At 47.8% G+C, this 14096-nt stretch overlaps 1 protein-coding gene across 1 annotated transcript; it reads right to left on the reverse strand.

Annotated features, from left to right (window-relative positions):
* Positions 1 to 1606: 1606 nt before the first annotated feature.
* Positions 1607 to 12629, reverse strand: FAM71F1 (family with sequence similarity 71 member F1). The gene is made up of 7 exons (XM_032401171.1): positions 12381 to 12629; positions 10584 to 10768; positions 9232 to 9488; positions 6947 to 7064; positions 4521 to 4564; positions 3175 to 3177; positions 1607 to 1776 (listed from the first exon to the last, which is right to left on the reverse strand). The coding sequence occupies exons 1-7, from the start codon at positions 12627 to 12629 to the stop codon at positions 1607 to 1609; spliced, it is 1026 nt and encodes a 341-aa protein (XP_032257062.1).
* Between the last annotated feature and the right edge of the window lie 1467 nt (positions 12630 to 14096).

Below are 14096 nucleotides of genomic sequence, written 5' to 3' on the forward strand. Positions count from 1 at the left end.
TCCTGCAGGCACCTTTCTGCAGCCTCAAACCTAAACCTTCATTTGAAATACCAGGGCCAGGCTAGCAAGTCCAAGTTAGGGAATGTGCTAAGGAAGAAGGCACAAAGCTTGAATCAAAAGAGGAACAAACAACAACAACAACAAACTGGGGGAAAAAATGAAACTTCAGGAGAGGCCCTTGGCTGGAATTAGTTTTTAGCCCCTCATAGTTATCCAGAATAATTGGCACAGAGAAGAAAACACATTTGTTTGGGTATATGGCCTTACTTTCAAGTTTTAAATTAGATAAATAGAAGCTTCGTGAGACATCTCTCAGTGGTGTATGTCTTCTCTTGTCCTTTTCAGCTTCTCATTCAGGTCCATTCTGTTTTCTTACCACCTCTCTGTGAGATCTCCCTTCTTCTCTTTCTCCCTCCACCTGCTCTTCACCGCCATTTTGTTCTTGTCCCCCTCTCCTCCGGTCCTGCCTCCCTTTCCTTCCTTCTCTCCATCTCTTGTCCCTGGCCCTTCTGAGAGCACATCTTCTTGTGCCTGCCCTGGTGGTGGTAACGGAGGCAAGGTGTGATGGGTAGTGGCACGGACCTGGAGTTACGTACTGGAATGATGCTGGAATAATGCTCTTACCCGGAGCCATGCTCCCAGGTGGTTCTCCAGGGAAAGGCTATGCTATCAGCGTGAGATGAGTCTAGTTTTTCCTTAGTTGTAGCTTTCTCCTCCCCTACATCCAGACAGAGTCCCTCAGAAAGCTGAATGCTGCAGAGTGGCGTTGGCGAGGGCTGCATAGATTCTCCCCAGTGCGAAAAGGTGGTTCAAATAGAATTTCCTGTTAATGTAGGAGAGAAGAATGTCCAATAAGATATAGCTTGCTTAAAAAGCTCTTCTGTGGACACATAGATACTTAAGGTAATTTTTTAATTGTCAACTATTAATAACAGGTGTCTTGTCAGAGTTAGTGGTTTATTAATATCATTTGACTTGAGAAAACACAAACCACTCCTACCTTCTTTAGGGATCTCTCTCTGGTCAGGCTGAGGCACATAGGAAGTACTTAATGCATATTTGCTAAATGAATATATGGATGGGTGGATGAGCCTGTGGCACATGGAAAGATAAGGGCTGGGCTCCAGAGAAGTATCATCCCCACCCGACCCTTTCTGGCCTAGTTCCTTCTCACTCTCTGCAACAGAAGATTGGGGCTCCCCAAGAGCTCTGGAAAGGAAAAGGGAGAGCCAGCTTCCCACTCCCTCAAAGGAAGAGTCCAGAGGCACTCGGCTGAGGAGGCAGCCCCTCCCACACAGCAGGGAGGAAGCAGGTCTAGCCACAACAGTGTTGTCCGGGTCTCTGTCCCGTCAGGGCCCCTGGCAAGAGGTCCTAGGAGCCTCTAGGGGCTCTGGAGCTGCCACATTTAGGGTTTCACTCAACCCAGTTGGAGGTAGAGAAGAACAGAGCAGGAACAAAGAGAATTGAGGTGGCTTTGGCTGGCACCCCCCACTCCCACTCACAGCCTCCTGGAATCACCCCCAGGCCCCTAGGACCTGAACCCAAGCCTGAGATGGAACTCCAGGGCTGTCCCATGAAGGCGATCAGATTATTCCCATCACAGTACCTATATGAGTGGGGCCAGCTGTGGCCCCGTGGAGGCTGCCAGGGTGCTGAGGAGTGAAAGGGGCTGTGGCCCAGAGGGGTTCTCTCTTTCCCACTCTCCATAAGTGAGCGAATCTCTCCAACTGAGGTCGCGGGTGCAAGGGATGCCGTCTTCACTGTGAGTATCTTTCTCTAGGTCATAAAGGGAATGCATTCGTTTGTAACTTTAATTCACAGAGCAGTCCCACAGGTTATGGCCAACACTTGTGGGGTGCTTTCTATGAGCCAGGCACGGTTCCAAACAACCACACGCCTTAATGCTCTTGTAATTCTCACAAGGAGCCCGAGAGGTCAGCGCTGCCGTAGTCCCCATTTTACTAGGATTCTGAGGCCCAGCGAGGTTAAGTCACTTACCTGTGGTCACATAATGAGGAGTCAGAGCCAGAATTCAAAGCCAGGCAGTTAGGCAATAGAGCCCACGTTTTAACTATTATATCCTTTGAACAAGGAAGTGCCAGTAAAAGGAGGGAACTGACATGGCTTGGAGAGGATCACTGAGTGAATTTCCCGAAGAGATTCAGCTAGCTGAACTGGCAATGGCCGTGAACCCAGATGGCCTTAAGCCAGAGCCTGTTCTTCGTCCACTTGGCTTCAGCTACTCAAAGGGTGGCTTGCAGCCCAACAGCTTTGGCATCACCTGGGAGCATGTTAGAAATGCACAATCTTGGGTCCATCCAGACCTACTGACTCAAAATCTGCATTTTAACAAGATCCCCAGGGGACTGCTTGCACATTATAGTTTGGGAAGCACTGCAGTAGGGCCACACTACCCACTGATGGGGGAGTTGAAAAGTTCAGCCACACAGGTAAGCCTTGGGACCCTGGTTTTTCCCAATGTAGCTCTCTCTTTCTTTTCATCCAGAAGTTCCCAGAGGCTGGGGTATAACTGTCCTCCCAAACTCAAAGGGTACACTATCTGGACCAAAGAGGAAAAAGGGGTTCCTTCGGGTACAAGGAGAGTGAAGGGTCCTGAGAACATTCTAGGACAATTCACTGAAATCAGCCTCAAGACAGCTTGGGCGTGGTAGTTGTCAGGACACCACATACCTTGTGACTCCGAAATTCCGGCTGTTCTCTCAAGTCCTAGAAGTAAATGTGACTTATTCTCTGTCTTCTTCAACCATAATCTCATGGGGTGTTTTGAGTGTGTATGTGATTGAATGTATGTGTGAAAACAATGCATCATCATTGTATTATCAGTCACATGACATGAGAACGCATTCTCAGGCTTGGGAAAACGTGGGCCAGCATCAGCTCTACTCACCATTTAGAACAGGGGCTGAATGACCTGGCAGCCTCCAGGCTGAATTTGGCCTGCAGATATGTTTTGTTTGCCCACTAAGTGTCAGCCTAGACTGTGTTTTAGTGTTTATGGGGCAGGGGGTAGGTCACATAAAAATCTAGATTTGTGGCTTTTGTTGAGAAATCAGAGTATCTGGCAACACCAGGCCTGTGTTCCAGCATGGTGACAATTGACGGCTTCATGGAAACCTTCACTTTCTCATCACCACCGTCCCTACCACCTCCTACTGCCTCCTCAGTGCTGAAACCAAGTGTCAGCCTAGCTGGTGTTTAACTTACAATGGAGTTGAGAGAAAAGTCAACCATTTCTTACATGACACCTAGACTCTCTACCCATTCATACCACCTGCAGACGTTTGGGTTGGAATCCCTGATTTGGATGAAAGTCGAGAGCTTCTCTGCGATCTACACATTCCTCTAAATTCCTAAATATAACACGATATTCTGGTTGCCTCCTGAACCAATTTGGAGGAATAATTTATTAGTGGTGTGGCACACGGATATTTACTGAACTCCCATTGGGTTCCTAGCCCTGTGCTTGCCACTGCAGATAATTCAGAGGCATGAAAAGAATGAGTATTGGCTGAAGAAATAAGACTTAAGCCTATGAAACAAGTAGGGAATAATGTCATAGAGGTTATGACCAAGGATAGGCAGGATTGAGGGTGGGGCATCAGGGGGAAGGGAGCAGAGGGAATGAATAAGGCACAGGGAAGGATAGTGAATACTTGACTAGAGCAGATTTGGGTTGGAGAAGAAGATGAGGCAAGGGGCGTCTATTTGAGGGGGAGAAAGTGTTCGGGTGAGATGGGGAAGAGAGGGAAGTTTCTGCAGGGTCATGCATGCCAAAATGAGTGGATTTGGGGTAAACTAGAACCTGGCAATAAGTAGGGAACCGGCTGCTCTTTCCAGAATGTGTCATGCTCTTTCACCCAGACTCTGCCTCTTTTTAGAATGCCTTGCCTTCTCTGCTTCAGTCAGCCCCACCTGCACTCATCCTCTATGCCTCAGCTCAGACCCCAGGCCTTCCCAAACAGCCTCCTGGGGGGAGTGAGGGACCCCTGTCTCTACGCTCCTGAGGGACTCCAGGCATGAGTTCTGAATGTTGCCTAGAAAGAGAGATTTTGAGATTTCAGAATCTACCCATCTGACTCCATCAAATTATAAACCCTTTCACAGGGGTACTGTGTCCTTCTTCATTGTGACTCCAAAGCCTTCAACAGTGTTGGGCACTTACCAAGTGCTCACCGCATGTTTTGGAATGAGTAAATGAATGAATAAACTATAGAAGATTACTGTACAGGCCAGGCATGCGGTGACAAGGTGGTTAGTGTAGAATCTGCAGGAGTAGAACTGAAGGAAAGAATACAAGAAACATTTCAAAGAAAGAAATTGGTAAGACTTGCTGCCAAATTGAGTATGGTGGCCAAAGAGCCTAGAGGAACTCAAACTAAGATAAGGAAGGACAACAGAGATCCGGGAAAGCTGGGATGGGGAGCTGGTGGGGGGACTTATTCCTACATCTGTGGAGCAGAAAGTTCTCCGAGACATGGGTGCCCTGTGCCCTCCATTACCTGAGCTGTCCCTTTTAGTCTGTGTCTTTTTGCTGCTCCTGGAACTCCAGCCATTTCAGGATCGAGGAAATGAAGGTCAAAAGGAAAAGAACAGAGCATGAAATTCTCATTTCAAATCTTATTTCCAGTTATATTTTTCTTCATGCAAAAGCTTTAGAGGCAGATATAAATATGAAAAAGGCCAACTGTGGCAACACTGGGTGGGTGTGCTGCATAATAAAGTACCAGAAAAAAACTCGGGAAGGGGAAGGGGAAGGGGAAGGGGGGAGGGGGGAGGGGGGCGGGGTGGGGAGCTAAGCCCATGCTGCCGCTTTTGCTGAGGAAGAGTGGGTGCGACTCCATCTGTTTGGTCCTTTGTCTCAGCCTTTTATTTTATTTGCTGTAAGTTGCTTGTTGTTGCCAATATGCAAAAACTGATATAATTGCAAACAGACTAGAACCTGCCTGAATGAGGAGAGAAACCATCACTCAGGGCTTCGTTCCGGGAAATTAAAGAGAAGAAACCCAATGTCTGTCCAAAGCAATTACTGAGAGAACAGTGAAGCAAAAATTCATTATCCCCTATTTCTCACAGCCCTCCGATCCATCTGGGACATGACAGCCCCGATTAGGTTGCCCCAGCTTACCGGCTGGCCTCTTCACACCTAGGCTCCCTCCCTTCAAATCAACTAAGGCTCCCACTCCACTAAGGTCTTAATTCATGCCCACGGCTTCCCAGGCCCTGGCTCGGCCCTGCCCACTTCTACTTCCATCCTCCCACCACCACCATTTCCCCACTGGCCTTCCCTCCCTTTTTCTAAACTCACCAAGTCTCTTCCTCAGGATGAAGCCTCATTTGATCCCTCAACCTCTACAGCTTTCTTCACCCTTCATCTGGTGAGAGCCTATTCTCCTTCTGGTCTTAGTCTCCTCTGACCTTCCAGAAATATTAAAAGCTGCCTGTGCCAGAGATTGCCAACAGGCCCCCAGTCTCCTTCGTCTCTCCTTCCTCGGGGGCAGAGCATCTAATTTTGTGTGAGGCACATGGCTATGAACAGTGATGAGTGCATTTCCCAGCTCCCTTGTAGCTGGGGGTGGCCAGGTGACTGAATGGTGGCCATGAATATAAACAGAAGCTATCCTTCAAACAGTAATAAAAAAAGAAAAATCTGTGATTTCAGATTTTGAGACGGTCAATAAGTTGCTTCAATATATCTTGCTCTATTAGAGTCCAGGGGTCTCCAGCTCAGTAATATTGACATCTTACCCAGAAATTACTTAACTATACTCTGTAGTTAAGTATCTGATATGTATACAAAGTGACAACCTCCTGTGTAAATTCTTAGGCCATGGGCAACTAACAAGTCTTTTTCTTGTGTGAATACTTTTCTATTTCCAGCCCACGCTTGAGTTAATAATACGAGTTAATATTTATTGAGGATTTCCTTATGTCTGCCTTCCTAAATCTGCTGAGGAGCATGCCAAGTACTGGTGTGTATGAGCTCATTTAATCTTACAAGATCTGGATGAGGTTGGCACTACCATTAATTTCCATTTTGCAGATCTGAACACTTAGGGCCAGAAAAGTAAAGCAATGTGCCTGAAGGCTCACAGTCAGAGCAGTGACTTGGGCCCAGGGCTGTGTGAGCTTGCCCCCTCCAACTCTGCCGGCTTACTACCAACACTGGGGAAAAGCCTTTCTTTCTTTCTTTCTTCTTCTTTTTTTGGTTCTGTCTCTGCGTTGCTGGTCCCTATTGTGACAAAAACCTTCTTCTTTCTAACACCTGGTTTTTCTCTTCTGGTGACATTTACTAACTTATTTCTGTCCTCCCTTTCCTTTTAAACCACAAATCAAGATTGCCAGGACCCCGATTCCCACATCACCTTTGCGCTCTGGTCGTGGTGCCCTGTGGCTGCTCTCAATGCCTGTCACCCCAAGGCACTTGCACATACAAGGACATTTCCTCAGGCATGGAGAAGATGGGCCTGTACAATGGAGCTTTCCAGAACGGATTATACATTTAGAAAGCAACCGCAGAAGCTCCCTGAAGTCCAAGCAGAGGCCAGGTGAATGGGTAAATGAACTCAATGAGTAGACAATGTTTTAGTTATTTCTCCGTAAGAACTAGGAACAGGATTAGAAATTAGCTTTTCCTTTCCCACCTGTGCTACTATCTTATTCTTATTGTTGACGAGTTACTTCTTATTTTGTACAACATTCCTCTGGAGTCGAGCCTACCGTGCTTGCTTTGTGGAGGAGACTAAGGCAAAGAGAACTGGTGAAAGGTTACTCTGAGTCAAGGATAAAACCTGGATCCTGAGTGGTAGCAAGCATTTCATGCTCCTCCTTCTGCTCCTTTTCCAAGTGACTTGGTTTCTAGATCTTACAGCCCAGGCCATCTGGGCTGCAGCAGGGACGTCAGGCTGGCCTGATTTAAGGCATGTACCTGAACTCATTGTGCTGGTGCAGTTCGGCAAAAATCTGAGAGAGCGCCTCACTCTCCCCCTTGGCCATCAGCTGCATGAGGCTCTCGCTGGGCTGGGAGGCTTGGGGTTTCTTCTCTACTGACTAGATGGAGGGAAAAAGCAAAGCCAGGTGGTTAAGGCCTTAGGGTCTCTGCATTTTCCTAATCACGGTCCAGACCTGAAAGTGTTGGAACTCGAGCTGTTCCTCTGGGCTGATGGGTCAGCTGCTCGGAGACGCCATTCTGAGGCCATCTCTGATCATACCGCCTGTATTGTTATAAATATCCTTTAGTGCCTTAAAGATAATACTGTCATTGAAAACTTTAGACATAATTTAGTAGATAATCTATTCTTATTAACGTACCTTCACACGTTCCTGAATAGCCTATTCCTATAAACTTTAATAAAGCTTCTGCTACTTGGTTTTATATTTCAGGGTAGGGGGATCAAATATCTGTTGTAGGAATTTAATAGATGCTTAAAAAAATAATTTATCTGGGCGCCTGGGTGGCTCAGTCAGTTAAGCGTCTACCTTCAGCTCAGGTTATGATCTCAGGGTCCTGGGATCAAGCCCTGCCTTGGGCTCCTGCTCGGTGGGGAGTCGGCTCCCTCTCCCTCTGCCCCTTATGCTGGAGCTCTCTCTCTCTCTCAAATAAGTAAATAATATCTTTAAAAAATTAATCTCTCTAAGAAAAATCCTATGTTGAGCTGCTTTTCACACTTGGGTAAAATTGCTTTCTTTCCTGTTGCCTGTGATACCCCCATAGGTACTCCAGCCGTGCATGCTGCTCATAGTCATTCATTCATTCATTCATTCATTCATTCATTATTTATTGAATGTCAGCATTGTACCAGGCATTAGGGATATAACAGCTAAGAAGATGGGGAAAAACTCTTTGCCTTCATGGAGTTTACATTGCAGCTCAAATTGGTCTGATGTCACATCTTAAGGCCTGGGGCAAAAATGCCCAGGTGAATTCTATCAAATACTTAATGGTAATACCAATTCTTCAAAAACTCAGAAAACAGAGGAGGAAAGAACACTTCCTAAATCAGTCAATGAGGCTAGTACTACTCCAAGACCAAAGTCAGGGTATCACAAAGATTTCTGAAGAAAACTACAGACCAATATCGCTAATGAACATAGATGCAAAAATCTTTAACAAAATGCTACCAAACTGAATCCAGGAACATATAGAAAGGATTATATATACCATGACCAGGTGGAATTTTTATTGCAGAAACACAAGGTTGGTGAGGATATGGAGAAACTGAAACCCTCATACATTGCTGATGGGAAGGTAAAATGGAACAGCCACTTTGAAAAATAGTTTGTCAGTTTCTTTAAAAGTTAAATCTAGGGGCGCCTGGGTGGTTCAGTCGGTTAAGCATCTGCCTTCGGCTCAGGTCATGATCCCAGGGTCCTGGGATCGAGCCCCGTGTCGGGCTCCCTGCTCAGCAGAGAGCCTGCTTCTCCCTCTCCCTCTGCCTGCCGCTCTCCCTGCTTGTGTGCTCTCTCTCTGTCAAATACATAAATAAAGCCTTTAAAAATTTTTAAAAAAATGAAAGTTAAATCGAAACTTATTCTATGACCCAGCCATTACATTCCTTGGAATCTACCCAAGACAAATGAAACATACATCTATGCAAAAACTTGTACACAAATGTTCATATCAGCATTATTCATGATAGTCAAAAACTGGAAACAATGCAAATGTCCAACTGGTGAATGGACAAACAAAATGTGGTCTATCTATACAATGGAATGCTATTCAGCAATGAAAAGGAATACGGATAGTCTGTGACTCTGCCACAGAGTTGGCCTCATGCTACAATATAGATGAGCCTGAAAAACATCACGCTAAGGGAAAGAAGCCAGGCATAAAAGACTATATGTTGTAGGATTTCATTTATATGAAATGTCTAAGAAATATGAATTTATAGAGCCTGAACACAGATCAAAGGCTGCCTAGGGCAGGAAATAGGGACATTTGAATGACTGCAACTGGGCACAAGGGAATCTTTAGGGTGATGGAAGTTTTCTAGAACTGGATGGTAGTAATGGTTGCCCAACTCTATACAGTTACTGAGAATGTTGAGCTGTATATTTGAAAGGGCTGGGTTTTATGGTTGTAAATTATACCTCAATAAAGCTGATTAGCAAAGGCCTAGGGCAGGGATCACCTTCACAGGGTGCTCACATACCAGCTCACCTACACTCCACACTTCAGCTCTGGCCTTTGCTGGAGCTGGCAATGGTGCCCACTTACGTTAGAGTCTCCTGAGGGGCTGCAGCTGTTCTTGGGTACCAGACAGTGAGTGACAAGAATCCTAGGGTCCTTGGTGGTGATGGACAGGCCCTTATGCAGAATTTGAACCAGTCGGATCCAGAAGTGGAAGACAGTCTCAGGATGGTCAGGGTGCAGCCTTAGGTAGTAGATCTTCTCGGTGACTGTCCTCAAACGCAGGATGCGCTGAAGCCGGTCACAGACCTGGAACTCCACAAACTTCAGTGGGAGGATCCTGAAGCCACAAGGGAAGACACACCATGGCAACCCTATGGCTTCTGATCCAACCCTGACTTCGTTAAAATGAGGAGTGTCTCCTACAGGACTGAGGTTTTTGGGGGTAGGAGAGAGAATGTTTAGCACCGTGGTGCTCAAACTTTGGGGAGACCAGATTTACCTGGGGCGCTTGTTTAAAATGCAGACACCTGAAGATATCCCCTACAACTCAGATTCAGTAGGTCTGGGGTGTGGCCCTGAAATCTGCCATGATTCTCATGCTGGTGTTCCCTGGGATCCTGCTTGAGAGAGATAGCCCTGGAATGAGGAGGCTGGGGTCATAGGGGTTTTCAGTTTCCTTCTTGATAGTATAAAGGAAACTTCCAGCTTGTCTGTTCATTGACCCCAGTGCTTTCACTACTCTTCCCAAAGGGGCTAGAGTTCAAGGAACTGGGCTGTACTTTCTATAGGTACACCCAGAACATAAAGGTGAGGTTTATCACCAAGCTGACATGGAGAAATGAAGGGTTTGCCTGGACTTCTGGGAATCTCTAGAGATTCTTGAGATATCCTACAGATTACTTGAAGAGATTCAAACATCAGAAAAGGCTGTTTCATCCCAGAGGAGTCTGAGTTTCCTGTATGTGACAGTTCTAAGTGAGACTTAGTTCCGCTCATTTTACCCCAGGAAAACTGAGATGAGGCAAATAGCTTGAGACTCAAAACTTATTTGAGTCATTTGGATACCAAAGACTAGAGTCTGTGTCTCCCAATCAGTGCTCCATTGGCTGGACCTCACTGCTTCCTTGCCCCTCAGCCCGAGGCAGGGAGATTTGCTATGGATTCAGTGGGGTGAGAGCAACAGGAAGGAAAGAAGTCATGTTGACTGGCTTCTCATTGCTGACCGCATAACACTTCCCTTTGCCCCCCTCCCCCAAGCTTGGCCTAACGCTTCCAGTGCACCCTCTGTCTCGGGCTACTGTTGTCTACAATAATAATGTCACTGCCAGCGACTTCTCTGTTTCTCCCTACTTTGAGTTGAGTCACAAAGCAGCCTCTACTTTGGGTCCACCCCTCACCCTACCCGTCCTCTGTTCCCATCTGTATTGCTTACCTCTTCAGCTTGATGTTTGGGGCCATAGATGGTCTGTTCCACGTCTGGCTCTGTCCCTGGTGCCATTTGACACTAGCCATGAGGAGGATATTGGGAAGGGGCAGGCAGGGCACGGAGGAGGTTACCCCAAGGGCCATGGTGTTGGAGGCTTTGTAGATGTCTATCCAGTTCCTGCCCTTTCTGACCTGCAAAGCAGCCCCATGGGCACAGCCTGAGCATTTGGCAGAAGCAGCAGTGTATTCTAGCTGAGGGGTCTCTCAACCTCAGCCCTATTCACATTTGGGGCTGGCTAATTGTTTGGGGGCGGGGGGGTCTGCAGGATGGTTAGTAGCAGCCTCCATCTCTACCCACTAGACGCCAGTAGCAATCCCTTCCCCCCGCCCAAGTTGGGACCATCAAAAATATCTCCAGAGGTTGCCAAGTGCCCCCTGGCGGTGGCAGGCGAAATCAATGCTTGTTGAGAACCACTGTTTAAGCCTATGTTGGTGGGGCGCCTGGGTGGCTCAGTTGTTAAGTGTCTGCCTTTGGCTCAGGTCATGATCCCAGGGTCCTGGAGTCGAGCCCTGCATCGAGTCCTGGGATGGAGCCCTGCATCGAGCCCTGCATCGAGCCCCGCATCGGGCTCCCTCCTCGGCAGGAAGCCTGCTTCTCCCTCTCCCACTCCCCCTGCTTGTGTTCCCTCTCTCGCTGTCTCTCTCTGTCAAATAAATAAATAAATAAATAAAATCTTTAAACCTACGTTGGTTGAACAACGGTAAGAGCATTTACACTACCTCCTATCAGCAATCGCCCACAAGAACCATAGCCCAGGAGTTCCCGGACCTGTGTCACATTTCTGTGACTCTTCCCCACACTGTTTCCTGGTTTTTCTTTGAAAAATTTGTCCTTAGGCCATTCTTTGAGGGGCCCTATTATCTCCTGCACTTTCCCTGAACCGTGAGGTCCCTTGCAGCTCCCAAGGTCTGTTTATTCTGGGTTCCACCTGGCCTGAGGAAAGGAAGGGCAGGCAAGGAAACAAAAATGCACAGAGGGGCCCCAGGGTGGCGCAGTCGGTTAAGCGGCTGACTCTTCGTTTCGGCTGAGGTCACGATCTTGGGGTCCTGGGATGGAGCCCCCAACCCCCCAGTCATGGGAATCTGTGCTCAGCGGGGAGTCTGCTTGAGATTCTTGCTCTCTCCCTCTCCCTCTGCCCTCCCTCTGCGCAATGCACTCACATGCACTCTCTCAAATAAATAAATAAGTCTTTTTAAAAAAAATGCCCTGAGTGCCCGTTGTACTTGGGCCTTTGCTTCCTGTGTTTGCATAGAACAACCAGGTTGGTCCAACCCCTTTTATAATAAAGGAAACTGGGATTCGGGGCATGCAGGTCACTTGCACAGTGACACCTCAAGAAAGCAGAGACTCTGAGCCCTGGTCCCTCTCGGGGGCCCGGCTCCTGTTCTTTCACCAATCAGCATTTCTGTTACAAACCCTCCAAGGGCAGCCCATTTCACTGCCTCTTTGTTCACCTCTTTGGGCTGACAGCCTGGAGAAGGAAGCACATGGAGGGATTCGGATACCAAGTCCTCTACTCAGAGCAGAGAACTCCTGACCTCTGTCCCCACGATGACAAGTGTCTGCAGAAGAAGCCCTGTCTGGGGCTCTGCAAGGTCAGGGTCAGATGCATTCCAGGCCCACTGACTTCTCCTTGCCCCAGTTCTCACTCCACTCCAGTCCCTGGGACAGACTCTCCTGGTCACATCTTGGGAACAGGTTGAGAAGAATCAAGGAGTGCCATTCTGAGCGACCCAAGAGTACCTGGACAAAGTTGCTTTCAAACACCACTGAGTCAGGAAATAGGTTGAATTCTGGAGAATGAAGCATCTGGCAGAGCAGTCCCTCCTCCACACCCAGGCCAACTCCAGGGTTTGGCTCCCCATCCACAGGCAAGAGGCCCCTGACTTCTTCCCAGGCATTCAGGGAAGGGAAGGTTGGAAAAGATCTTGTGACTTTTACTGTCTTCTTTGATTTCCACCGAGTCTTTCTCTGTGGAACTGATGACAACATTTCCGCACATGCTCAGGGGCCTGCTGCAAGTTTGCCCTGGTATCTCTCTCTTCCCTCCTGGCCCTGGGCAGCTAGCCAAGGCCTGGGACCGCCAATCAGCTCACAATGATGAATGGATGACATCATGAAAAAACCAGGGCAGGCCTGCAGGAAAGGGAAATGCAGAGGAGCCTCCCTTTGCCTCCAGAGGGCTTGTTTCTGCCCTGATATTCCCCAGCCCCTGTCTGGGGACATAGGGCCCCCAGAGCTTGCTGGGAAAGGGGTGAGCCAGGCAGGAAGCAAAGAAGGAAGGCTGCTGGGAGGCTATTTTCTTCCCTGCCTTTCAACCCTCCCTTACTCTTAATGCAACCTACCCCAAGCAGTTTTATGTGCTGTTGTCTATTTAAAACCCAGCCTTTCCGAGCTGTGCATGAGGCGGGAACACAAAACACACCGGTTTATCCGCAGGAGCCTTTTCCGTTTTGGAAGGAATTGCTGGGCCCTGCTCCATGCTCTGCTACGCCTGGGTGGTTACTTCTGCAGGCCTATTTCCCTTAGGAGATCAAACTGAAGGAGGAGTCCAAGTAATTAGTTTCTTACCCAGAGGCTGCTGGCTCTGTGAGGGTGCCCAGCTGAGAAGACTAGAACGCGACAGGGCAGTTCTGCTAGATCAACAAAATGTTCCCCCTCTCAGAGAGTGACAGCATGCTCATCCTGGAGTCAGAAGAAGCAAGAGCCCAAGTCCTGCAGTGGCTAGGTCAAGGACAAAGAAGGAAGCAGGCTGACCGCTGTTCAAGGCCACTTCGGGGAGAAATTGTATTCTAATTTGGACAAAATCCCGGCATTTGCTAAACGATGTATTATCTATCAAAATCAAAGGTGATCAATTCAGAAAAGCAATTGGACAACCAGTGTATGCGATGTACAAGCATGAAGATTTATTTTTCTATTTCATTAGCAAGTCAGAGAGGCAGCTGAAAGGTCATGAGGCCCTGCTGATCTGATTCCATCCGCCCCTCACCTGGCCGCTTCTAGTTTGCCCGGTTCAAGCACCGGAAACCACTCCGTGGTTGGTAAAGCAACTGTGGCATTCCTGTTCCTCGTTTTCTTTTGTTTATCACGTGGGACAAAGGTCCTCCATGGAATAGTCTCTAAGGAGGGGGTCAAGAGACCCCGTCCTGAGGTTACCATTTCTCCGGAAGCAACACACAGTCCAAACGTGATGGCAGCTAACACGCTGGTATAAGTTAAAGCTTACCCACCACAGTCAAGCTCATTGGTCTAGCTATGTGGTTTGGATGTATTTGGCCATTGAGACATCCAAAAGTCCCCTTCGGTGGGGAAGATGATGTTTCCTGTTTTCTGTGCAAGCCTGTTTAGCCCACTTCTGTGGGATTGAAAGAGGCTTTAGCTCCCAGTCTAGAAAGTTAATTGTGAGGAAATGAGCTTTCGGCTCTAAACAAAATCCTAAGCAATAATCAAGTGTCT

Source organism: Phoca vitulina, unplaced genomic scaffold (genome assembly GCF_004348235.1).
Source record: "Phoca vitulina isolate PV1807 unplaced genomic scaffold, GSC_HSeal_1.0 scaffold4, whole genome shotgun sequence".
NCBI classification, from domain to species: Eukaryota; Metazoa; Chordata; class Mammalia; order Carnivora; family Phocidae; genus Phoca; species Phoca vitulina.

What these genes read in the sequence shown, in the direction of transcription:
- FAM71F1 (XM_032401171.1), bottom strand. Translation starts at nt 12,629, where the DNA reads ATGTTGTCATCAGTTCCACAGAGAAAGACTCGGTGGAAATCAAAGAAG. An exon ending in CCAAACATCAAGCTGAAGAG is followed by an intron (nt 9,489 to 10,583) that starts GTAAGCAATACA and finishes TTGTGGCTTCAG; the next exon opens with GATCCTCCCACTGAAGTTTG. An exon ending in CTCAGGAGACTCTAACGTAA is followed by an intron (nt 7,065 to 9,231) that starts GTGGGCACCATT and finishes CCATCTAGTCAG; the next exon opens with TAGAGAAGAAACCCCAAGCC.